Consider the following 27,995-nt stretch of genomic DNA (forward strand, 5'->3'; position numbering starts at 1 on the left):
TAGACTTAGCCAAGTCAGGTAATAGACCGGTCCTAGCAAGTAGTCGTCAAGTACACTTGCAGCATTCACACCAGGCCTTTTAGCAGCAAATGGAAGAAAAAAAATGCTTTTCTTTTTGTTTGTTTTTTCCTTTTTTGGACAAAGTGCTTTTGTTTTTAAACATATAAGATAGAGTATTCTATACATATATCTAACATTTAGAAGATACATATTAAATTATAGTTTATTTACAAAAATGAATCACTACTAAGAAAATAGCTGTGGACGGTAGAGGGGAGAGCAAGTCATTCGGCTACAACTAGACTAAGAAGTCAAATAAGAATCATGGATACTCATCGTTCTAGTTTCAGAAAAAGCACCAATTCTCCCTTTTTAGACGGAACAGAAAACAGTAAAAATATATATAGATATATATATATATGTAGCACTAGCTGTTTTTCAGTCACGATACAGAAAAACCACAGCTCTGCATCACCATCATCGGTGTACGTTCTTCACCTCAAACTAAGCTGAATTCAGCCTCATCAAATGCATTTTGTTTCATTTGCCCACCAACAGAGTGAATTTGGGTTGAATTTTGAAATTCCTGGGAATGTCAGTGTTTCCTCTGAGGAGGTAGCAGGGAGGTAAGCATACAGGCATCATGCATTGTTAAAGGTTGAACACGGTGCCAGTTTGTGGCCTTATTATTGTAACTGTGTGTGTGTGTTTTGGTGAACAAAGTGATTTTGTTTATACTGCTCTGACTAGTCAAGAGGGATGGAAGCTGAGGACCGAAGGCCAGGCACAGATAAAATTCAGCGACACAACCTCAAAGGCAGCAATGTCAATCCCAGGAAATGCAAATTTCAACTCACTTCATGATTTAAAAGAGGGGATATGACAACATGCAGTGCTGAATTCAGATCAATCTGGGACAAATTCAAATGGCTTTGGCTTTCTAACAGCATCTGTGACAACACTGCAGCTGGTTCCTCATCTGCCCTCACACCTCCACACTGTTGTCCTCCGAGTTTCTTGCTTTCTCACACCCGTCACTGTCCTCGCTAAAGACAGCATGTCCTCATTCTCTTTATAGACCATTCAAACTAGACCATGGCTTCGCTGCATTGTGTGTTTTAAATAAATCCAGTCCTGATTCTCTGTATTTCACTCAGCCAGCAAGGAGACAGGAGAGGTCAAGTGTCATGTACGAACTATCAGATTGACTGGCTGCTCTTAAAGACCCTTCTCCTTTTTTTTGTCCTCCACTGAATCTGACCAATGAATACCTCCAAACCAACAGGAAAGATAGCAGGCAGCTAAAATATAAAAATATAACAAGAACTTTTTTTGTTTGGTTTTTAAGTTTTTTCCTCTAACTTTCTCAATGCAAGGATATGCTTTAGAAATGTGTCATGCTTAAAAATGAATCAATTGTCATGAAAAGTGGCATTTCACCATTGATAGATATATCATTAATGTTTCTATATACAGTACTTTAAAACACAATTCAGTTAATATTTTTTTGATGAACTAGACCTCATCTACATACAGAAATCAAACAAAGTGACATAAGAACATAACATTTTGGTTATTGTTGGTGACATTTTGACAAACAAGCAAAAATGTAACATAGCTTATCTACTAGCGCTCTTGGTTTTTGTCCTAGATAGCGCCATTAACACAAATAGCTTGTGGAGGGAGGAATCAGTTCAGGAATGAAGTGCTTCCTAAGCAACAAATCTACTGGAGAAGCCCACAGATGGGGTTAACTTTTTAGATTTAAAAAACTTAATGAATGTTCCTTTTCTGTACAGAATTGGACCCAAGCTAATTTCACAGTTCTATGAAGTTTCCTGACCCTCCCACATTTCTTACATTCAATACGGCGTCAGGTAAGCTGTGCAAAACCTTACTTTAACTGGCTGGTCGCCATTTCGTTGCATGTGTCTTTGGTACAAAAAACAATCAAAATATAGTGTGCAAATATTTTTTTTGTAACTCTAAACTAAAAATATCTGTGAACCCTCCCCAAATCCCCAAAGACAAGAGTACCAAAAACCATAAGTAATCTATTGCAGAGCCCTCCTATATACACAGACTCTGTGGCATCACGCAACGAGAGCTTCCATTTTTTTATGTACATTCAGAATATCTTTAAACAACTGAAATACACAACAAACCCCACAGGTGTGTCCCTCCATGCATCCACAATCTCACTCATTGTAAAGCAGTCTACTCCTTGGCTGAACCTCGGGGAGTTCTGACCAATCATGTCTTCTCTCTCAATTCCTCTCATTCACTCACTCAGACTTACAGAAACACACACACATACATACACAAGGCACAATGAATAGAACTCTGATCAAACACTAGTATGAACACACCAAACTGTTAGCCTGGTCAACTCTACTGTACAAAAAGGGGAGTCGGTGCCTTTTTTTCCCACTGGGAAACACGTATATACAGTTCTAAGAGGAGATGGGTCACTGTTTATGTCATCTTCATCAACGTCACCACCATCATCTTCCTCACAAGTCTGCTCCCACGCTGGCTAAAATGCCAAATTCACCCAGTCCAGTTATAACCAGCACAAGGCCAAAAAGCACCAAACTATATGCGCTTCCTCTCCACACGGTCAACTGCCTCCTGTTGTTTTTGTCAAAATTAGCCATTAGTTCTCCTGCCTGCTTCAAACTTCAGACCAGCAGGATTGCTGTTGCTTATTTTTTAACTTTAAGCTACTACTGATTTTTTGTTTCAAGCATTACAGATGCTAAATGGTAACAACAGCAGAGCTGAGGGGATGGCATGAACATATTTAGGCCTTCAATACAAAATATTTCCTGCCACCCTGTAACACCTCGGAGCACGCTGCTTTTTTTCTCTGCAGCCGTCTCGGCAACCAAAGCTATTGTCATCAAAGTGCTTTACTGAGTGTGTCAATTTAACAATTTCCTGGAGTTTATTTGTGTTGCCATGTTCTAGGAAAGGATGACTGGAACTGGTTTTTTACCCATTAATGGTTTCCTCTAAGCTGTAACAATTCTTCCTCTGTCATTACAACCTGTGAAAGTATTCCAGTGGTTACACTCATGTGACTGTCTCCTGTCTCAGCCATGGTCAGGCTCTGCAGGGAGCAGACCTCCGACAGAGCCGACCCTACACAATGCTATGTTAAACACATCTAGTAATCACCAGTGGATTTAGGACGTGCTATTAGCTATACACCTAACCATCACTCGCCTTTACAGATGCTTTTCCCGACGCTCATGATGGGTTGGGAGACAGTGATGCTCTGACTCTGCACACAGTGTGCAGAGACAGAAAGCTAGGGTGTATGCCATACAGGTGCATGGCTAAAACAAGCACACATACATACACACATGGAGTGGTATGTGTGCTTGTGTGGCTAACAATGTATATGTAGTCTGGGTTGGAGGGGCATGCAGAGGGGAGCATAGTTACAATGGGACAGCACGGTGGTAATGTTTAGTCCACTCCTCTCAGTGGCCTGCAGTTTGTCTAGATTTTGGAGGTTGGGACTCTCAGACCGACCAGTCCACCAGTGGGATCGCCACGTCCTGTGTTTTCCAAGATTTTGTTGACAAAGTCTGAAGTCTGCCCAGCAACAGGTGGTGCAACTGCATACAAAGACACAAACAGAGATACATTTGTATTGTCATTGATCTGCATTTTTTGATTGTGCTTAATTGAAACAATCTTTAAATCAACTTGGTCATTGTAAACAGAAACAGAAATGACTTGATAACAATTTAGTCAAGACATTGGTACTAGTTCTGTAAATAAAATATAATCTCCATTAAAACTATATGTAAAGCTATAATATGCAATTATTCCGCATTAAAATGTCTTAAAACAACAATACATATGTTCTTATGTTATATATTTTGCTGAGTTGTGTACTTAGATTAAACCGAAATGTTTCCAACAATTTTCAAACTCAGAGAAATCTGTCATTTTAATCAGAAAACGGTCAGTTTAATTTAGTTTCCATGTCAATGGCAAAATCTCCACCCTCTACCAAAGAGTACATGTGCACAAGACGCATGCATCAATGTTGTGGTTGTCCGCCACAATGTCATCTACCACAGACAGATATATGCATGCAAAATAATACACCCATACCCATTTTAATCACCAGGTCCATTTGTTTGGAAAGGAGACCCTCTACGGATAATTAAGCTCACATTAAAAACCTTCTGAACAATGAACACTGAAGTAATCCTACCCAGGAGAGGCTGGTTGTTTATGAATGAAGTCAACAACTCCCATGATACTACTACTTCACAACGTCATCAGACTCTGTTGTTTGTTGTTACTTTGATTGGGAGACCCATAGCGGCAGAAATTACATATTATGTGCGTTCACACACAAAGTCCAAATACATTTCTAAATGATCTTTCTCACCAAGTGTCTCCTGGATAAGCCTGTCCAGGGTGTCAGTCATGTTGGTTGAACGCGGAGAAGAGTCCTCCACTCGTACCACTATCTCCTCCTTGATGGCGTTGATCACAAACAGCAGCCGATCTACACCAGGACCACACACACACACACACACACACACACACACACACACACACACACACACACACAAACACACAAACACACAAACACACACACACACACACACACAAATAATGCATTCATATTCAGATTAGGGATTTTAACAAAAATACAAACATAAAAAATGTTACCATTTGTTGATGATATCAGTAAGAGATATCACGTTTAATTTGAAATGTAACAGAGCTTAAAACAGATACTTTGAGAAGTACAAATAAAGTAAAACAATAATCATACTGCTTTCTTATTGTTATATTTAGATGAACATATTTGATAGAGAATCACTAACAAGTCATGGATGCAGACGTTGATGAACTTGGTGTAAATACTGAAACACGTGCAGTGTCATTATAACATACCGTACTCTGTGCTGAGTCCCCAGAGCTTCACCTTGTTTGCTTCATATTGAGCCTTCTTTTTTAAACGACAAGCTCTACAATACACAACAGAGGAGTTTAGATCTTTTCATGAAAAACAGCACGCACTGGGAATCATGATTTTCTAAATTGATATTGTTGTTACATATTATCGACTGAACAGCTCTTTTATGTTTTACCTGGACGCCAGCTTGTTCTTCTCCTTGCGGGACCATGGTCGTGCAGTGAGCGGCAGCTCACTGACGGGGGTCAAGTCACTGATCACCTTGTTCAGTTTGCGGAGCTCAGTGCCGATCTGCAGCAGCTTTCGTGGATTGGGAGTCAGATCTTCAACGTCTGTGCGACGAGACTTCTTCAGCATGTATTTTCCTTCATGACAACCAATGAAAAAAGGATGTTAGAGATCATTCTCATGTCATCTTTGACGTTTCAGCAGGCATACAGCACAAAAGTTGGAACGAAATTGGTCAGCAGTAGTTCATTGAGGAGTGGAGCACCAATACTGCCAGAATTTGTGGGATCAATTCTCATCTTGTTGTTTGCAGTCTATGGGCCTGATTTACTAAAGGTTTGCATGGTTAAAAACATTCACAAACTTGACATCACCCACAAAAAATGTGCAAACTGATCTATTAACGCGGCGCACTGAGGTTTGTGTCTTTCAACTGTGTAAGATAGTACGCGCTGTCCATTTAGTACTGTCACTGTCAGTCACTGTGGAGAGGAGGAGACGGAGGCACAATGACAGAATACATACAGGACGGAGTTTTTCCACCTGTTACAATTTTGGAGTGGAATATTTTTGGTTTTACTAACAGCATTGACTTCGTCACAAATACTCTCCCTGTTGGTTTCTCTGGTAATATTTGTTTTTTTTATAACTCAATATATTTGTTAATCTCTTCCACTAGAACCTGATCACATTTCATTTTGCGCTTGCAGCTTTCTGCTCGTCCAAACTCTCCATTCAGACACGCAAAACCCTCATTTAAATACTGCTGTCTCCACCCTGTTGCACCTCTTTTCATTTATGCAGTTTTTCTTAGTAAATCACCCGCAAAACGCACGCAAACGAAACACGCAATCTATTGCACTGCGTACGCAATTTAGTATACCCACTATTTGGGATCTTAGTAAATCAGGCTCTATGATTCCCTGTCAGTATAAAAATGCAACAATAATAATAATAATAATACATTTTAAAAAATAATACTTTTGCTAGCTTATTCATTAGCCAAAAAGCCTCTTCTTTTCTCATTCTTTGTGCTCAGCCACTGAGCATAAGAATTAATTAGATTTTTCCCCACATAAGAGTGTATTTTTTACTATTTATTATAATATTTGATGCTGAATAACTCTATGACAATCTGGATCTGTCAGGAAGAAACTGTTTAAATTTTGACCTTTTGGTTACAGTTATGAGATACCGGTTTGAATTCAGTAATAGTAGTACATAACTGCGTGTTAGACTGCGTGTTAGACTGCTATATTATTATTTTCAAATGCCACAAGTTTAAAGTGCTTTCTCTTTCTCCTCTTCTCTCTATAAAACAGTTACTAAATGTTAAAAATGCAATATAAGTCATCATCGACATTTCCAAATGAAATCGTAAAATTAATAAATGAATGCGAGAGAAATGCTTTGCTGCTTTGCTGCTAGTAGAAATGGCTAATGTGTTTTTAATTTCCACAGGTTCTTTTTAAAAAGAGGTACATGTCTGTGCCTTTTGTGTGAGAAATGAGACATGCTACTTTTATAAATTCGCATTTTCAATGTGATCACTGTACTATTACTGCAACCTGCTGTGCACAGCTGCTGTTATGGAAAATCCAAACCACAGAAATCCTACTGAAAGACTTGCACAATAGAGTCTCCACTGAAAGCTGTATATGATTTATGCAGTGTAATTAAAAAATACAATCATCCAAAAGAGATCAATATTTTATTATGTGTCATAAAATATTTCCTTTTAAGTTTTTGATTAAATATCATGGGTATGTCTTAAAGCGAGGCCTACACCCTACAAAGTCAGCTTGTGTTTAGTTATATATGTGTTTGTATGTACATATGCATACCATGGAGAGGCCCATTCTTCTGGTACAGGTTGCTAGGCAGCGTATGTCTGTCCCACTCAGATGGCTTAAGCATACGTTCCTGTTTGGAGGGGGTGAGCTGCTCGCTGTACTCCCAGAAGTAGCGACGCTTGCCTCTCTTCCGGCTTGAGACTCCTGCTGTCAGGCCTTTAATATCCTCCATCAGTTCCACGTCACAGCCTGGTTGGAAACAAGACAGGAGAATAAGGAGGGAAAGAGAGAGCAACAGAAAACAGAAAATAGTAACAATTATTCAACATAATGTTTGGTTACAAATTTTAACCAGAAGCTTTAAGATGAGGGGTCTGTACCTGGCTCCGAAAAGGCGTCACTCATGTCGTCATCTTTGTCTGCTTCGTAGTCTTCATCCTCCTCCTCTTCCTCCTCCTCCTCCTCCTCATTCTCAGACAGCTCGTGCTCGCTGCCAAAACCCTCATCGTGGTCTTCGTCGTCAAGCTCCAACCCATCGCCTTCCTCCTCCTCTGCCTCTTCCTCTTCCTCCTCCTCCTCCTCCTCGTCTTCCTCCAGCTGGGAGTGGGCTCTGCTGGCCAGTCTGCTACGGGTCAGGAACAGAGAGTAGTTGTGTTCCTCCTCCTTACTTTTCTCCGTGCCCTCGACAACCAGAACACTACCACTAACTCCTGCCACGCTATCGCCGCTGCTCACCAGCCCAGAGGTGCTGCCCTCCAGTGCCTGGCTCGCCTCGACCAGTTGAGGCACAGTGGCAGACCAGGCTACAGGCAACTCTCGTCTCCCTGCCCCCTCCGCCTTCCTCTCAAAGCTACCAGAGCCACTGGCTGAGGCACCAGGAAGTCCCACCAAAGTGGCACTAGCTGAAGTGGAGGCTTTCTCATCTTGGGGTTGGGAGAGTGGTAGAGGGGGATCTGAATCAGTGGGGGAGGGCATGTCGGGTTGAGCTTTATGCACAGCGCTCACACGGACTTTAGCCTTCCGCACAAAGTCAGGGCCGTTAGAGGGTGGGGCTGCCATCTTGGCTCCATGCCCCTGAGTCTTGGTTTGAACTTGGGGGTGGTCCTGGATGAGACTGAGATGGCTCTGGGTCTTGGCCATAGTCTCAGTGCTGGAGGGGACAGGCCTGGTGGCTTTTTGGGAGCCTTCAGGGAAGTCTGGGAGAAGGCTGCGGGAGGGACGGGAGGAGGATGTGGCACTCGGGGAGGGCCGTGCAATGCCGGGGCCCAATCCTTGTCCAGGGATCAGGGGTCTCTTACTGTGACAGGGAAGCTGGGACAGTGGAGGCTGGGGGCCAGGCAAGGTCAGGTCAACAGGGGGGTAGAGCGCCTCACACACAGGCTGCGAATCCTCGCTGTTGAGCTGAGCCAGCGTTGGGGTTCGGCCGATCACTTCCTCATCCTGATAGGGGCTAGAAAAGTCATCCAGTCCGAGGAAGTCCACCTCTTTGGTGCCCCAGATGTCACAGCTGGCCAGCCGCGTATATCTGTGAAGCACAAAGACATTCAGTGAAACTCTGAGCTTTCATTGTCTTGACATTGTATACAACCTTTAAAACATCTCACAGTTTTCGTTGGATCTTGAAAGAGAAGATGGCAACAAATAAATGTGACCATTTCTTTTTCATAGCATGTGTTAATTAAAGGGAACATTTTATTTTGCATATTTGAACACACAGATGTAGCTGTGAAAAAGGTTGATTAGTTGATTAATCAATAAGTCAAAGACAGAAACTTAATCAGCAACAATTTGATAATTCTTTAATCCTTTTAATCACTTCTCTGGGTGACATTACAAAAAGAAATACAATTTCCAGCTTTTCTCCATTTTATATAATTTTAAAGTGAAGTTTTTGGACTGTTGATTGGACAAAAGAAGATTATTTTATAGACTAAAGGAATAATTGATTATGAAATATTTGGCAGATTGATCAATAATGAATTCAATAGTTTGGTGAAGCTGTACAGGTAAACCTATCATCTCCAGAGTTTGACTGATACAAAGGAACCAGACAGATCAGGTAAATGCGGAAGTTCATTTCTTTAAAACTGCAAGAACAAGTCACATGGCGGCACTAGTCATACAACATTCAAACATCACATCACAGTACAGCGTGAATCAAAAACAGCTTTGAGGTGAATTCACACTGGGCATGAAGCACTTCATCAATCACTTAATTAATTACTGGTATTGTTTTGTGGTCTGTGATTACAAGCCACAAACTGTGAATGTTAAATAGAAATGGGTCGTATTCACCATGCTCGATTACTGTTGCTAGTTAACAACACAACCTGACTTGACGTGTGTGGAGTGTGTACATACGGATAAGACTCTGATTTCAAAATCTACCAGGAACTCATTTCTTTTAAACACTGAAACTCTTCCACTTGTCTTTCTACAAATTTTGTCAAGTATGTGCTGATATATTTTTATATTTATTATATTTTTAATTATATAGGCATCATTTTATGTATATTTGATACTTCTTCTAAATTCAAGTTTAACATTATTTTTGTTGGGTCTTTTTTTACTTTGGGTGATTTTTATTTATAATTATTAAATTCCAATAAAATGTATTGTTAAGCAGTGAACCAGTAACCATATTTTAGGGATCATTGCAAGGGATCATTTCATCCCCAATATTGGTATCGCCCCCAAAAATCCAGCATCGGTCAGGCTTTACTTTCTTCATTCATAGTGTAATATTAGAGAGTTTGTGCACATTTCAGTTTAAATGGTGCATCTGTGCCTGAATTCACACCCCATCAAGCGAATGTGGATATGTTCAAGTTTGGGGTTTTTCCTCCACATTTTGGTTTGGTTCCATTAATTTTTGTAACAAGTGATGGAAACCTGAAGGCAGTCAAACCTCATCATACACCACAACCGACAAATAATTCTCAGAGGCAAACAGAGCTCAGTCTTCTTAGCCCTTCATCTGAGAGTTTAAGTTTTCACATGCACACACGCGCACACACACACACCGTCTGCTCTAATCAGTTTATGAGAGGAAGCTTGCCAGATGAAGAAAACTACTGTGTTATAAAACCACAGTAAGGAGCAAAGGTACATCAGAACAAACAAACAGTATATGACTTCTGCTGACCCAGAAACACTCCATGAAACATCAGAGGGACCAAACAACAGTGCAGGACTTCACCGGACAGTCAAGGTTGTAAAAGAATGACTCACACATTTACCACAATATACAGTACTTTCCTCTGTTCCACTTTCGCACAACCTCAATCAACCCCGTTTATTAGCAGCAATGTGCAACAGCCAGCACTGCACTACTACCACTTCAACTTTCACACTTCAAAGGCTGTGGTCTGCCCTCAGCTGCCACTCAACATCTCAGAAGAGAAAATTCACAGACTATTTTAGCACCAAGGCTTTGGGATCGCTGCAGGACAGACGGAGCATCACCTGAGATCCCAGGGGACTGCGGCAGCCAGCTGCTTTGTTGTTTACTAGCTCTTGAAACCACTCCCTGCCTGCCAGCCTAGTCAGTACCTGCGTCAATTCAGCCGCCGTCATATCTGCGTCAGACAGAGATGACCTGCCTTGACGATTATCAACCAGTGATTTTGATCTCTGGTGCAAATAAAAAACCTTTAGGCACCTGTCTTATCTCATAATGTCAGGTATCCTGAGTCAACCTGAAGCAGTGTACAACCTTCTCTATGCCAGATCCTGTGGGATCGGTTAGATACCACCAATGCACTTTATCCAGATCCTGTGAGGTTCTCCTTCATTTCAAAGTTAGAATTAAAAGAATTAAAATACTCACCAAGATCTCCGGACACTTAATAGAAGCTCCTTTATGACTGCTGTTCAATCTTGCACTGGTTGTTAAATTGTTATGTACAATTAAGTGAATAAATATACTGTAAGCCAGTACCAGCTTTAGAAAGTTTAGGCAAAGGGGGAAACACAGCACAACCTCTGAGTTTCATTACATTCTTTAGTATAGTTTGTCTTATGTAAGTCATGTTTACTTTTTGCAGTTTTTAAGTTGATCTAAAAATACGCTGCACAGCTCATAAATAAATTATTTCAGCACCTGGTGAGGTCTTCCCAGTAGGAGTCCCACTGTTCAAACGCTGAGCTGCTGTAGACTGTCTCACACTCGCCCAGACCCATGAGCTGATCCACACAGCCCTCCATCTCCTTGCCTCCGTCCCCAACTCCCACCACGCTGTCCCGACAGGGGCTCTGTCGGTGGGTCATGTCTCTGTCCTGCAGAGAGGAGGAAAGGTTCGACGTGAGTCAAGCAGGCAGTGGGTTACAAGATGTTCTATTGTTGTTGTTACAGTTGAAGTGCGTGGTGAGGGTTTGTTAACTTACACAAGATATTTACAGTAGGACAATATATAACACGATAAACCATAAACTTTCCATGACTATACATAATAAAATGTGTATTGCAGGTAATCTTTTCATTGGACTTTCAAGATAGTCCAGTAATGAATAAAACTGTATATCCTTTACTGCAAATATCACAATAACTGGTAACAAGAGAGTAGCTCCTCTCATGTCACACATTTCATCAAAGTGATCATGATAGAAAGTGGACAAACTAATATGGAAGGTTTATTTAAAGACTGAAACATATCCCAAAACGTTTTAAAAGAGTGGCAGTATAACAATGCATGATACACCATCAGAAACTGTTTGGTTATTATTAGAATGTTGATTTGCCTGATTAGCCAAAACTAAACAGTTTCTCAGTTGATTTTGCAGGAATTATACTATATCACAATATATACAGTATATACCGTATATAGCTAGACACTGGGATATAAAAGCAGAACTCCTAGCAGCCTAAAGTAACAATATAACAATCCTGACGCACATCTCTGGGGCAGCCTCGGCTCACTGAACGATGTTGTCCTGGACATGGTCAACTTTATCATTGTCATGAGGAAATTTTGGCTAACACGATTGCACTATGAAATAATCAGCGCACATCTAGTATGTGAATGTCTATGGACATTTCTAATTAGTTTTTCTGTCACAAGGGTTTGAATTTGACTATGTTGAAGCAAAACATGTAAGTGATGTGGATCTGCTCGTTGTCCAAAGTCCACATGAAGAAATTCTTGTGCCAAGTTTACATACATTAAAAATCCTCACAGAATCTGTTCCTTAACTCTGTTTGCAGTGGAAACTAACTAGAAAATTGCCCTACTTCATCATCCCATTAATGTTTAACTGTGGCACAAGAAACTGAGAGCGAGACAGTGAATCTCTATTGTTTAGTCTACAGCAGTAAGTAAACTGAGGAAGGCACCTGCAGCTGACAGCGTGAGTGGTGACAGGTGAGCTGTGAGCCTGGCAAGTGTCACACTGCTGCTAAACAATTATGCACGGGTCTCTCTGTTTGAAATGCCCACTGGCAGCTGAGCCAACGACATGCAAATCTTTATTTGCAGTTTTTTAATGGCACGGAGATACATCAAATTCTCACTTCTAGTATGAGTAAAAGTTTGTGTAAAACTTTTGAATGCAATACTTGTAGTGTTTTATTCATTTGAATTTTAAAAAGTGCTTGTTGAGAATGTGTTTGCTGTGTTTCTGCTTGTACTGTGTTATAGTGCTATATTTGAAGCTGAAAAAGTATTTCTATATCCTGTTGTGTAGACCAATTTTAACACTGATAATGAAAACTCTAGTATCACTAAATCAGTGATTCATTTGCAAGAAAAGTCAAACACTGGTTTGCTATTGGAAAGCTTTAAATGTGATGTAGCAGGGAATATTTGGTTTGCATCAGCAGTACCTTACTCAGAATTTAAATTATAGAGTCCAAACTACAGAGAATAAGATGGAAGCTGCAAAAAGTGAGATGAACACAGTGAGACTTTTAAAAACAGAGCTTTCGCTGTAGTCACCTGCACAAACAGGTGTGCACAGAGCTGACTGGTCAGATTAGAGACGATTAAAGCAGACTGACCTGTGCCCAGTGAATGCTGGTTCAAGTCTAGACTGTGTCCGTAGGCGTTCTTGTGTGTATTTGTTAAACTCCCCTAAATGTCTCACAGTGCTGTGTCTTCAACATCAGTCTGTGTTTTTGTGCCACAGACAGCAAGTTGCTTTGAAGGGATTAGTTTGTACCAGATTTGCTCTTTTTCTGGCAACGCACACAAACAAAAACAACAGCTCAGCGCCAAAGAAGAGACAGATGCTACTGAAGTGGGTAACAGTCTTCAGTATGCATTGAGTAATCTTTGATGCCAGTCAATGTTTTGATGAAAGCTCCAATAAAGTATGACAAGCATGTGTTAAATAAATGTCAAATAATATTAACACCAAAGATTAATCAACAAGCAATTTATTCATTTATTTTCCCACTGAGGGTTTCCCATAGCACTTTACATACGCCTGCCACCTTAACTAACATCTTCATAATAAATAAATAAATAAATTATATTTATATATATATATATATATATAGATAGATATATACATACATATATATATGCAGGGCCTGAATTTCAGACTGGCCGGAACCGCTGTGTACGACTGTCTGACTTCGACCCTGAACATAGTACACCTGTAGCTCTCTCTGCACCTCCCGCTAGCATAACACAGACACGCTAACAGTGATATTAAGTTTAAGGAAACAAACAGAGACCGCTGGTTAAAACATAAAGCTACATCATCTGAGGCAGAACCTGCTCAGAGCAAAATATTAAGAACACCGTTCAATGTAATGCACCCAAGTACACCACCACCACTTAGTACCACCTCAGTAATAAACAAAGTAGAATTATCACTTTTTTGATAATGACAACAAAAACTGAAAATGTATAAACTTCAAAAAAAGAAGTTGACTGTAGTTCAGAGAATAAAACTACTAGGCAAAAACTACAAAAGTGTATACTAAATAACTAATTACTATATAATATAGTTCAGAGAATATCTTAAATCCACCACCTTAACTAACACATTTTCTGCGGGAAACACTGCCACTACAATAAAAAGGCCAACAAACTGATGTACTTGAAACTGTACTTTTATCTTTATGATGCATGAGGAAGTTTGGGCTGGTGATCTTTAAAAGGTATCTGATATCAAGCACCACAGCAGCCTTCTTGTCCTGTCTAAACAGCCCTGTACAGAGCAGCCAGTTTGAGTCTCAATAAACTTGAAAGGATCAAAAGGATGTTGAAATAACTACATTATAATGTCGAATTTGTAAAAATCCTGAATTCATCCACGCCAACAACTTTTAAAATGCTTGTTTTTGAAAGAAGTTCAGATCAATCAGGGCTATGATAACTCTGTGGCTGCTGATGAAAAGATGTTGATCCTTTTTGCACCCACGACTACAAAATATGAATATTTGTATGGACGTGCTCACAGCCAATCAATGCAAGTGCTCTTCTATTTAATGCGTGCTGTGACCCACATGCTGATTTTGAGTATTTTTGTATTTAATAAATATAAATAATTTGAAAACTTTCAAAATACATTTGTGAAAAATCATATAATTTAGATGTGGAGAGGTGGTGTCATTTTATGCAATTTCACATGATGGATATCGAAATCAATTGATATTGGTATCACTTTAAGGGTACCTGGATTGGTACTGGTATTGTAATTTTTTTAAAACGATACCCAGCCCTATTTATTATTGATGAGAGCAGCTGAGGTGGTGGGTTAATTTAGCTCCGGCTGGGTTGAGAAGTGAGATTGAAGATCCACTTAATCCCAAAAGTTTAGAAAACAAACTCCTCACGCAAATGAACTGCTCCAGATCAGAGCAGTGAATCAGGCTTTTATTCCTCTAGAAGACAGCAGCAGCAAGCAGGACTCTTTGGCTCTGCTTCCCAGCCGGCTCTCTCCTGCAGAGCTTGCCGGGACTTCGCAGCTGTCTGTTGGTCCAGCCCAGCACTACACACTAATTTCTCACCATTAGCTTAGCTTAGCTCCATGTGACCTAAGAAGACTTGTTGAATAACAGATCACAGTACAAGTCAGCCCACACCAAACTGACTGGGGGGTCTTATTTCACAGTTTGTGTCTTAGTAGGCACATCTGAGACCCAAATATATACACACAAGCACTGAAAAGTGAGTTTTTCATAATATGCCCCCTTTAAACTTAAGTTCTTCATTCGGCGTAGCATGAGCAGCTGGGACTGATTGGAAAAGAAGTCAGGCTCAAAGGATGGTTAGCAAGGCCTGATCCCAGGCTGTAGCACGGCCTTGGTGAGAATGGAGAGTGTGTGTGTGTGTGTGTGTGTGTGTGTGTGTGTGTGTGTGTGTGTGTGTGTGTGTGTGTGTGTGTGTGTGTGTGTGTGTGTGTGTGTGTGTGTGTGTGTGTTTGTGTGCAGACACTCACCAGTTCGTACATGAAATCTGGGTCAGCGCTCGTGGCGAGCAGCTCAGTGCTGGTCAGGGCCTGGTCAGCAAACGAGTAGTTCTGAAAGTCGTCCCCAAAGGGAGGCTCCATCCCACTGACGCTAGGCTGCAATGCAACAGAAAAAAAGGAAACGTCACCAAAACCAAAATCTTATAACTCAGATTCTTCCATTGCTGGTCTTTGCCCTCCTTCCTATTGATCCTTTTCTCACTCAAATATCTTATCATTTGCAGTATTATATCGTAATACAATATATGACAGTATATTATATAGGAAACACTATTATTTGTCGTGTCACTTTTATTATTTGTTACATTGTGTTGATTAAGTTGTACATTCATTATAGCACTTGTATTATTTTCTACATTCATTTTTAACTCTATTAATGTCAGAGATTATCAGATCAAAAGAATGTCTGCCATGAATTTTAATATAGTAAGTAACTTTAATAAATCTCATGTTTGCAGAATATGCAGTGATTATCAGTATTGTTTATTGTTATTAATTTGCCTTGAGAACAGCAGCTCTTCCTGGAGTCCATATTGTGATTATCAGTACAATAACATGAGGCTTTCTTCCTTTCTTCTCACACAGAGAGGAAACAGTGACTCAGCAGTGACACATAGAGTGATGAATATCTCACTACATATCATAGAAGTTCTTATGGCTTGTAAACTGAGGTGATGGCAAGTCATAGTTATAAACATGCAAGCAGAAGTTAGCAGCTCACAATACAATAGCATGTAACTTTACACCAAGGTGTTAAACTGTTTTTGGATCATCAGACAAGAAAAGAAGAGAGTAATAATTGAGCAAGCCCACTGCCTTGGAGAAAATGACTGTCTGTATTCATTCTTTGTGGTCAGAGGTTTCTTATAGTGCCTACAGTTCAGTTTTTCCAAATTGGTGAAATGTAGATGTGCGGATCTCTCTGTGATGCGCACAGAACAAGCTGAACTCATAATTACTGGTTGACATATGCAACAAATTCCTAAATGCTCTTAACTTCACTGTTTTTTCAGCATTTTGCTTTTATTTGGCAGCTGACTATGAACAGAAAAAGAAAACAGGAAGCATGAGGTCACATCACAAGGAGAGGGTGATGAAATCAAATACGATATTTTTCAGTTACCGGTACTTGTATTTGCCTCAGACCAACAGGCCACATTTGTAACTTTACTACAGTAGTTTAAAATTTAGCAAACATCAGAGAAGCTAATAAAACGATAGGAGTGAATTATACTAGCATCTTTTAAAATGATATGAAAGGTAGCTAAAATATATTTTTATGTAAGATACCATTTATTACTGAGTAATTGTCTGTCATGTCACTGCAACGTCTAATATAGGTGATGGTGTAATAAACAAGGAGCTGACAGGACAGAAGAGCAGCGTCATTTGAAAAAAAAAGAAACACTTAAGGGGCCCAGATCATCTTCTCCTGAGGCTGATGTAATAATGTTTCTATTAATTCAGCGCCACAGAGAATTTAAAAAAACTTCAATCCAAAATGATGTTCACCCTCAACACTCGGCGTCATTTCATGCATATTTTTAGAGGGGTCCAGAGAGCTAACTCCCTCACACATCCATTCATTAGCTCATTCACTGTTAGCCCATCTGCCCCAGCAGCTGTTTGCATGCAGCGTCTACAGACGTCACACTGAACCCAGGCCAGACTTCCTTTCACATCCATGATACTGTCTGTTTGCCCGGTTACTGGAAGCCATATTTTTTTCCCAGGATGGTGAAGGCATGACTCGTCCCACTCTGTCCTGATTGGCTTACCCTATCCAATCATAGCGAACAAAACAGTTTTGACGTCAGGTCTTAATTTCATGGTCAGCAAGCCTTTTATTCATAGTCAAAATGCAGCGAAACGAATCAGGTGTTTAATTAGTGTTTTTTAATTATTATGTGGATGGCTGTGATGACTGTGTGTTAATAAGGTGCTGCTACTCTGATAATGCACACATGTAGCCAATAGGAAAAGGTTTCAATTTTCATAATTAGTTTTTGCTGAGTCCGTCTTATTAACACTATCACCCGTTAACACTTTGGATAAAGTCATTACTGCCTTTATTTACTAGACTGTGATGTACCTTCGCTTTCCATGTTAATGTGATGTCAAGACGTTTTATTACAGATCACTTCATGAAATTGGTTAGTACTTGCAAACCACATAACTTTACTTTGTGTAACTTACTGAACAGAAATACGGGTGTGTATTTTTCTTGTCACTCTGCATTTCATCTTTTCTTTTCTTCCAGTTGATTTTTCTGCTCAAACGTCACTCTTGTGTGTAAGAAAAAGGCTAAATTAAAGTTCACTGTGCATGTAAGTTTTCGAGAGGTTTTTATCTAATTTGTGTCAGTCAGTTACATTTTAGTTTAAATACATAAAAAGACATACTAATACTAAGATATTGCTCTCTGTAGGTCTAATATGAAATACCTATATTAATATTATTGTGTTTTTTCCATACAGTTTCAGACATTCAGGCTGATTCTGTAAGTATTCAACAGCTGGAAATAATCAGATGATTTTCTCAAAGGCCAGGCCCTGAGAAGGAGGAAACCCTTCTACCTGTGTGGCAGTGAAAGTAATGTTCCCCTCCCTCTCTCGTCCCTCTCACCTGAGGCATTGCCAGACACAGCTTAGTTCCAGCGAGGGGAACCTCTGGGCCTCCTTTCCAGACCCAGTGGTGTGAGGTTGTCTGATCAGCACAATAAATTCCTGATGAGGGAGACGAATGCAGAGTGGTGGATGATGCAGCCTGCAAAGCTCAGGGGAAAGGGGACAGGGGGGTGGAGGTTCGGTGACCGGGTTCGACCTGGTCTGGTCTGTTGTGGTCTTGTTAGGTTCTCTGTATGCTTCAGGTCTGTGGCAAAAGAAACAAAAAAACAGAGACAGTGTATTAGGATCAGAAACAGGCAAATAACGCCACAGAAACTGAAAGAGGAAGTGTGACGTCAACAATTCTGCAAACAATGCAAAAAAGAATGAACTAAAACCATAATTTAATGTTCAATAAAAAGTTCCAAGAATGATAAAATGGCACATTAAAAGGTGAAAATGATATTAAAGTAATATTTAAATTCTAAAATGTGAAAATATATTGGTTTTATTATTATTCAGCAACAGGTGCCTAAATATGTTGGGAGTCAATACCTCTATTTTTCACTAATGACATTTGAAATTCAATATACCAAACCACTGATTGTCACAACATATAATGAAGATGTCTGACACAAAACAGATTAAAACAGATAAAAGCAGATTAAAAATGGGAGAGAGAAGTCAAAAAAAATATATGTATAAAACACTAAATACTGTGGTAAAGATTATGAATCAGGATTATTAGTCCCACACACAGCAACAGGTTACTGTACATGTTCAGTAACATTCAGATGTCACAAACACATGAAGGGAAAAAAGATGAACTATCAGAAAGCAAAACTGTTGTTGAGTTGATGCCAGTTTCATAGAGCAGATGATTATTAAACTAAAAAGCAAAACATATCTCGTCCTGTTCTCCTCACTGAAATGGGAATTTAATTTCAGTTGCTGGGTCACTTATGAACTTGATGTTAACTCAACCCTTTTTTTGGTGCAGTACATCGTGAATCAAAACTGAAACTAGGTAGAAAAGCCCTTTTTCCCTGCATAGTGCATACCGGCTCTTTTCAACTACTACAACAACAGCCAGACCTTTGTTTGACACATAAACAGCTTCTGTATCTTATGAAGGAACACATCAATGGAAACTTTCTCCAAGTGCTTCAAAAAACACTTCCCAGTTTGCTCCAGAAGTCTGTTTGGCCCTGTTTATGGTTAACAACGGGATAGGAGCCTGGGCATTGAGTCTCCATCTACAACTTCATGCTCTCCATCTAGTCCACAGCACCGACTAAACACCAGCTTAGTCGTCATGGATACATACGCTGTTCAGAAGATCAGATCAAAACCTGTCGACCACCTGAGCACTGGTCAGCCTGAGGAAAGATTAACTTCATATTCAGGTAATCTGATAATTATTTTCTCGAGTAATTGATAAGTTGTTCGGTCAATTTCACAAAGCTCAAAGATATTCAGTTTCAGAAAGGATGAAAGAAACCAAAACAATATTCACATTTAAGAAGATGGAAACAAAGAATTTTAGCATTTTGTCTTAAGAAAATAAACTCAAAAACAAATAATGAAATATCAAAATCGTTTGCAGATCAACTAATCAACTAGTGAACTAAACCCTCAGTTAGATCACTGTCCTCACTTATTAAGAGCATAACATTTTAAAGGTCAGTAACATCACTTCACCTACACGATAATTATGTCAGAGATAGAAGGCATGTTTCCACAACCAAACAACCACATCTGGGTTTACAACAGGACTTCATTAACAGCGTGATGGATGAACGATTACAGCTGCATATCATAAGTGCACAAACAGCGTGTTTCTGAGTTAAAAGCCAGTTAACAGCCCTACCTACTGTATGCCCCAACTCATTAGACAATCCTGTAGTTTCTCATACACTAAAGATTTGGTGTCACATCAGGAAATTGTATGGATGGCAAGCTGTTTCTCTCCAAAGTCCTCTAATTAAAAATCACTCCTTCCCACCTTCATTCAACAATACAATGTTCGATGATTGGTATAGACAAGGAATTCGTAGCTTGTATATGTATATGTGAATGTATATATGAATAAGGTATTTCCAACATTTGAACAGATGCAGAGGAAATACAACATACCTCAGTCACACTTCTTTAAATATTTGCAGGTATGGAATTTTATTAGACAAAATAACCCATTGTATCCTAACGCTCCATGTGAGTCCTCAATGGAATCGATTCTGTCACTATATCCTTACAAGAAAGGACATATTTTTTTTTAAAACTGTCTCAGCTGACATCCACAAGAACCATGGACCATCTGAGATTGGCATGGCAGGAGGACTTGGGTTGGGAGATTACAGAGGAGCAATGGCAGACGGTTCTCACACAGACTCATAAATCTTCAGTCTGTGCGAGACATGCTCTTCTACAATTTAAGATAACTCACCGGCGTCTACATTGGTCGAAACAAAAAACTTAATAACATTTTCCCAGAAATAGATCCTTCATAGCCCTGCATCATTAGCTCATATGTTCTGGAACTGTCCAAGGATATCAAACTATTGGAGAAATATATTTCAGGTCTTGACAAAAATTCTGAAAAGACCCTTAGACTTAGACCCTTTGACAACAATTCTAGGAATAGTAGACTCTAATGGGATAGAAACCGGGATGGAACGTGGTATGGTGTTATCTGTCTGCCTACTGGCGCAAAGACTGATCTTGCTAAACTGGAAACAGAAGACTGCTCCAACACATCTAAACCTGATGAGGGATGTAATGAAACACCTGGAATTAGAGAAAATTAGATTCTCTCTGAAAAAGCGGGAAGATAAATTTTACAAAATATGGCAACCTTTTATGAATAATTCTAATGACATTGAATCACCCAACAAAGTTAAGATGGTCCCTTAGACTTAAAATTAGAAATGGAAAATGGTACTTATCAAATGTCATTTATCGAGATCTGTTCAGGGAGAAAAGAATAATAATAATGATAAATATTATTCTTATTATTATTTTATTTTATTTTATTTTTTATGGGGAAAAACAAAGAAAGTGGAAATAGAGAACAGAATATTAAGGGTCAGATTCAACCAATCCCGGAGATAAAGTTAGGTCACTGATTCATTTATTCTGGTCTTGTTGATACTCATATACGAGCCTTTATTATTTTTTATCTGTTTTTATTTTTTATTTTTTACTTTTGTTATTTATTATTTTCTATCTTTAATTTAAATATATATTATATTCATTCATTTTTTCTTCTATTATTAAGTGGTATTACTGTTAATATACTGTATGTGAAGGGACTGTTAGTTTTGTGTAATGTTGTTGCTTTATATGAAAAGACAATAAACAAAAGTTTAAAAAAAGAAAAGGCAAGTTGTTAACCAACTTCATGATATCAGTAATCCAGGCTCAACAAATGCTGAAGCTGGGTGACACAAAAGAAAGATTACATTGAACTTTCTTCATGATCCGGACCCCTGATGTTATTCTGAAGGCATTTACAGACTTAATACAGTAATTGGATTTAACATGATTTCCAATTATATTTCTGGTGCAGGTAATAAACAAAAAGAAATCAATCAAAGCGATCTCAAACTGTAAACACTGTATAAAAATGACTCTACAGTTTTTAGTCTGGTAGAGTGATAATGCGCAAAAATTGTGGTGGAATAATAACTTCTCCATTTCCAAACATAGTGCAGCAGTGTTTCACATCCACCCAGAGTTGAACAACAGGTGAAATCTGACCTGCAAAACCACGGCAGCCTGCTCACCATCACACAGAAACAGGAAATAGACGCTTGAATTTGTGAGTATTCACTGACCTGAAATGCTGCACGTGAACAGTCTTGATATTTGTATTTGTTAGTCAAACGAATGATGGAGGTAATCAATGATAGACACAAGATCGCTGGTTTTTCAGCGATTACACATAATCAATCTCATGTGACCAGTGACATGTAAGGAAGAAACCAGAGTGTTATGTTGCTCTTGCTGCAGAGGCGGATCTTTTGGTAATGAATGAATGTGTAAATATTTGTCTGTCTGTGTGCTTTTAAATGATGAGCACAATGCTCTTCATTGTCCACTAAGTTCATCAGCAAAATGTACAGCAACACAGTCTAACCAGTGGCTGCAGGAAGTATCAGAGAAATTTGTGGTGCACTCCAGTCCCCGTCCCCATCATACGTTCAGAAAACACCAAGTTTTTCCTCACATCCGCAGGTCTTTCCTGGCATCTTTCCTGGCATCTTTCCTGGCATCTTTCCTGGTGTCTTTAATCGTCCCTTCGATCCTCACACCTATTTTCATCCTTTCGTTTTCCTGCGACCTATTGACCGCAAAACATGGGCTGATCTTTGGTCCCTTTGCTGCTTTTGCATTGCAAAGAAAAAATCTGCATGGAGACATGAACCCTGCAGTGAACAGCTGACACACTTAACGCAAACCAATCACACTCCTCTGAGGCGGGGGGGGGGGGGGGGCATAACTTCCTCTCACCGAGTGCTGACTGATTCAAATGAACTTCTCACCTCTGAGATCTGTCCCCTGTGTAAATTCGCTTTACATAGAGACAGGAAGTGGCAGAAAACACAGATGTACATTATACACAGCAACACCTACAATCACCGAGGCCCATGTAAGCACACAACTCCGAGAAGGCGGAGAAATATACATGACTAACACACATACTGTATATTTGGCGGCGTGTTATTTATTATATCTCAGTGTGTACTTCCTTCCAGAGCAGCCGAGTCTGGTTTCGCTTGTAGCCGAAGCAGAATAAGGAAACATACGGCCTGAACACAACAGTGTTAATCCAGACTCTCTGCTATCACAGGAGGAAACAGAAGCTATGTGCGTTCACGACCGGGGATCTTACAAACATGCGGAAAATGAATCACAGTGCTCCTCACCTCTCCACTCAAATCTGCGTCAAATATTTTCCAGTAGCAGAATTTAATATAATATATCTCAGCGCTCAATGATGTAGAGTCAGATTTATGACTGTGTCTGACGAGCCCTGAAAGGCTGGAGCTGAATTTCTCTCTCAAGCCTTGGTCCGACTTAGGTCAGCGATAAAAACGCCAGCATTAGTTTTTTTCTTTAGCCCTTATACTTCGGGATTTAGCTCAGTTTAGGGTCACAGCGGTCCGAACTGTGAGCTTAGGTCAACGTTCAAAGGTTCAGATTTTCTCCAGACTTACTTGTCAAGATTTTAAAAGATTATGACAAACACATAGTTAAAGTTCCTCTAAGAAAGACATGCAAGATGCACTGATGAAAACAGAAGTTGCTCCACAAGACAGAATTTTTGCAGCATCATGTTTAAATCTCAGAGGTGCACTGAGCAAAGACATTTTTACTTGGGTCTGAAACAGCTTTATCCATTCAGCTGGGGTAATGACACTGCCCCTTTACCATCAGTAATTTGATTGACTATTTGTGCTGTGGCTGCATCACTCTCAACTGCTGTAGCTCACAAGTTGGATAGATCAAATGTCTTCTAATACAACTCACAAAATGTGCTTTTGTTCGTTTTAGTATCCTTTTGCAAACAAACTCTGACATCTGTGCTCACAAAGCAATCGCTCTACAAATGTACGATTTTCTGTGCCGGTGTCGGGTTCACCCATGCGGCTGACTGTGATAAAGTCAAAGTGGACTCCCACAACATCTCTGTCTTTGTCTTCTTTGTCTCTGTGCTTTACAAATATGAGCATCAGCTGGAGCCACAGTATGAGCTAATAGATAGAAATGTGTTTCAACCATTCTTAAATTAGTGGATTAATCAATCAGTCAAGTAACAAGGACATTTAAATGCAAGGTTGATAATCATCTGCTTTACCCCCGTTGGCAGGCGTTACCACATGACCGCAACATCCACGGTTCGACTCTCGGGGAGGGTTTGCCTCATGTCGTCCCCTCTCGCTCTCTCTCGGTCTCTCTCTCTCTCGCTCTCTCTCTCTTCTCTCTCTCTCTCTCTCTCTCTCTCTCTCTCTCTCTCTCTCTCTCTCTCTTCTCTCTCTCTCTCTCTCTCTCTCTCTCTCTCTCTCTCTCTCTCTCTCTCTCTCTCTCTCTCTCTCTCTCTCTCATCTCTCTCTCTCTCTCTCTCTCTCCTCTCTCTCTCTCTCTCTCTCTCTCTCTCTCTCTGTTTCCTGCCTCTCTTCATTGACTGTCAAATGAAGGCAAAAAGCAAAACAATAAGCTTTTGAGCTTAAAAAAAAATCATGCGTTTACAATTGTCATTTATCCAGCAAGAATGCCCAAAATACACTGTTTATAGACAAATGTGAAATGTAGAGCTTCACATAGCGTGGTAGCTAGTTCAGAGCTGGAATTTCCACATTAAAAAAAAACATAAATCAACATAAACTGCATGACTAAATATATTGATGAACACACTTGGAAACATAATTCCTCTTAATACACAATCACATCTGGTAAAGCAAACAATACAAATCTTCATTTTCAACAACTGACTACTGTAGGTTTGCTCCCCTCTTAACAAAAAGAGCACTTTAGTTGTGACTGTGCTGCACTCAACTCATATCTCCACTATCATGCAAACAGCTCACAGTCTCCGCCTCACAACATTGGACGTGATCCAAGTAGGCCAATCACTAGTGTCTTATTTGGGATGAATTGCCTACTGATACCAGTTGGTCCCTGATCCCTTAAGAGATAACAAGAAGATGATGCCAGCCTGTTTACTCAAAAAAGACGTGTGAGAATCTTTAAAGGCATCGTGACATCTTATTAATCCACAAATCCTAAATGTGTGTTACAGTGGTGCAACAGGCAAACAGAATATGGATGCTTACTAGCAGCCAATTTAGTGCTTGAAGGTCAGCAGGCTTTTAATGATTAATTTATGTAGTCATTGATTGAAACATCAGTTTGATAACTCTAGTTTCATATGGGACTTTATACTATATCACAAAAAATATTCTTACTATTTTATGATTCCATGATTTGAGTGATCAGCCAGCCCTACATGACAGAAAAGATGAAGAAAAATGGATGACAACAGATATCACAGAGCAAGTCTGAACCCTGCATGTTCAGTGAGGGGATGGTTAGAGGTTATTGTGGTTAGAAAGATCAGCCCACTCAGTCACTAAGATGCACTACAAGTGCAAATTCTTCAGTTCACTGAGCAGTCACTGCACCAGTGTACTGCACTATAAACAACTCTTAAGTCGTTAAATTCATTACTGCTTAGTCGCCATACATTCAGAAATGTTTAGGTATAGGTTTAAAGTACACAAGCATGAGTTCAATGCTGCAATGAATAAGTGTCACAAGCTGCTGCATTCTTCATTTCAGATGTCTTACTCGAGTCTACAGCGGGTCTGTAACATGACTGTGTCTACAGGGGAATTACTGCAAACCAGTGGGTCCTAAACTAGGTTATAAACCTCTTTCACAGCAGACATCTTGACTTGTCAAACACAAGTGTAACTAATAACATTATTTATAGCTGCATTGCATAAATAGCTGGAGTGGAGCCATCGTTAATGTCATTAGCTCCACCTGTGCATTTCCTGCTACGATGAGTGAAAATGTCTACTGAGGAAAAAGGTCAATTCATCTGGTTCACTTGTGACTGATGAAGAAAGAAGAGATCTGTGATGCAGACAAGGTTAGAAAGATTTACACAGAATGCAAAACAAGATGGACAGACTTCTGTCAGGGAAGAAAAGAAAAATATGTGATACTCATAAGGCAAACACGTCAGTCAAATCCAATATATGAATAAGCTTATCATAATCTCAAGTTGACTATCAATATAACAGGATGGCTTTGGGTATAAAAACTGCAGCAGTTTAGCAAAGTGAAAGTTGCTTTGTGAATGAGAAGGCTACATGTTCTCAGTGTTTGTGCTATTTCAATAAGACTCAACATGGCTCCTTGTTTGTGTTACTGGTTTCCTCTGTATTGTTACTGGTGTCAATTGTTTCAGTTTCCATGTGAGTATCTCTGCTGTATGCACATGGCTGGACGAGGCTGCAACGAATTATGACAGCAAAAAATAATTATACTTGGGCGAAATTGTAAAATATTTAAATTATGATGAATGTGATGACTTGACATGTATGTTCATCCTTTGCTGTTATATAAAACAATAGGAATCGACGATTAGTTTTAATACAGGAAGATGGCGCAACTGCTAATGAAGGCATAGTGAGCGTAGCATCATCCCAAAACCTTATGTAAATGAAGTAAACCACACTGCCAATAAAAACACAAACACTACAAAAAGATATGAAACAGGGGTAGAAACAGAAAATATTAAAGTATTATAACTCCATCTTTTTACAAAAAACATGCAGTTACATCCCTGCATTTCTAATAAAGTACTCTATCTATCTATCTATCTATCTATCTATCTATCTATCTATCCATCTATCTGTATGTCTGTCTGCTGTCTGTCTGTCTGTCTATCTATCTATCTATGATAAATGTACCTGTTTTGGAGAAGTACAACCTGAACTTTTACATCATGACAATCATCACCATCTAACAGGCAGGTATGGATTACAAATTAACCATGATAAAGCCAGTAAAGTCATAAATGTCACCATTAGCTGCCCAGTCTCTGCACTCCTCATCACAGATCCTCAGCAAAGCAAAACAAAGCCTCAGTCTAACCCTCTGTGCCAACACCCACGTAATCCTCCGCGCCTATTGGTCGAGAGGAGACCACGTCCCGCCTCCGGGCGTGTCTGAGTGGCCACCGCGGCTGTCAATCACAAGAGCTGCTTCATAATAAACAGCCCGTTTTCAATCTAGGTTGAGGCAGAAGATAAACAAGTTGGAGGCCTACATGCCCGTGGCCTAGATAGCTATATTTAAGATATATTTAAAGTCAAATTTACCACCGACCACAAAACGTGAACGTAAAACGGGATTATACACCTACCAGTGACATCTCTTTACATTTTACCGAAGAAGAAAAACGCCAAATCCACGGTTTATCTCCCCAAAACTACAGCATGTTGTCTGGGTGTGAAAATATAAGCTAATCTATCGTCCAAATGCATCGATATTTAACACGTATATATCCTCAGTGGAAACATGAGTGTAGTATTTGCTTCACAACACACTCCAGCAGCTGTGGATGTGTTTGGTGTTGGGGGGCGTGTACCTCCCGAGAGGCTCAAAAAAAGAAACTCACTGTTGAGCATTTCACTGGCAAACTGAGGCTTTTACTACCATGAACACAGTTTGTCACACAGTCTGTAGCTCTGGCAAACTGAGATATTAGACTATAAACATTGTTGTGGCTGTATTTTTAAGGACGTACCTCGTGATTTTTTTGGGGGGTAGTTTTAAAGTAGAGATAAGTGCAACTATAACCATCATGACACTGAGTTACACATTTAAACCCACTTAAGAAGACACTAAACAAGCCATTTACTGAAAATATACATTTATAAAAGACAGCAAGGTGTCATTGTGACCTAAATGTGTCTCGCCTAGCCACATTTCTGCACGTCGGTTAACATTAAACACGTCCTGATAACGCGTAGTGAATGATAATCGTGTTTATTTGCGTCTTAAATGTGTTTTTTAATGAAGAAATGACTGAGTCTTGCCTCAGCTCACAGTCAGTATGGCCTCCGTCCGCCCCCTTCCTCATCCCAGCTGAAGCCCGACAACAACAACCGACCTGCTGTTAGCTTCACGGCTAATCCTTCCGCTGACGTGAAAACACATACTTTTCCCCGCAGAAACGACCCGATACCTGGCCTACTCACTTTAAGGACGGCCATGCATACGTCTGGCTCCGTGTTGGACCTCGTGTGCTCTCCCGTGTTGGAGGTTTTAATGCCCCATTTTCAATGGAGTCCGCACGCTGTTGCAGCTCTTTCGGGTTTGTTTTGTTTTTCTTCTTCCTGACGGGTTCCTGGAAAGCGCGTGACTGCCCGACCACGTGGTGCGCTGCGAGGCCAATAGGAGCAGAGCTCGAGGCCACGGTGA

General features: G+C 39.8%; 1 protein-coding gene across 1 annotated transcript; it reads right to left on the reverse strand.

Moving 5' to 3' along the window:
• On the reverse strand, positions 1–27,887 carry crebrf (creb3 regulatory factor). The gene is made up of 10 exons (XM_053331343.1): positions 27,773–27,887; positions 18,016–18,261; positions 15,361–15,486; positions 11,075–11,250; positions 7,353–8,497; positions 7,024–7,221; positions 5,127–5,316; positions 4,930–5,003; positions 4,415–4,534; positions 1–3,626 (listed from the first exon to the last, which is right to left on the reverse strand). Exons 2-10 carry the CDS (start codon positions 18,022–18,024, stop codon positions 3,508–3,510), a joined length of 2,157 nt encoding a protein of 718 aa, XP_053187318.1. The 5' UTR covers positions 18,025–18,261; positions 27,773–27,887; the 3' UTR covers positions 1–3,507.
• Between the last annotated feature and the right edge of the window lie 108 nt (positions 27,888–27,995).

This window comes from Scomber japonicus, chromosome 13 (genome assembly GCF_027409825.1).
Source record: "Scomber japonicus isolate fScoJap1 chromosome 13, fScoJap1.pri, whole genome shotgun sequence".
NCBI classification, from domain to species: Eukaryota; Metazoa; Chordata; class Actinopteri; order Scombriformes; family Scombridae; genus Scomber; species Scomber japonicus.

Excerpts from the sequence above, each read along its gene's own strand:
- crebrf (XM_053331343.1), bottom strand. Across the intron at positions 8,498-11,074 it reads TACTGGGAAGACCTCACCAG|ATATACGCGGCTGGCCAGCT; the intron begins GTGCTGAAATAA and ends TGTGCTTCACAG. Across the intron at positions 4,535-4,929 it reads GGGACTCAGCACAGAGTACG|ATCGGCTGCTGTTTGTGATC; the intron begins GTATGTTATAAT and ends GTCCTGGTGTAG.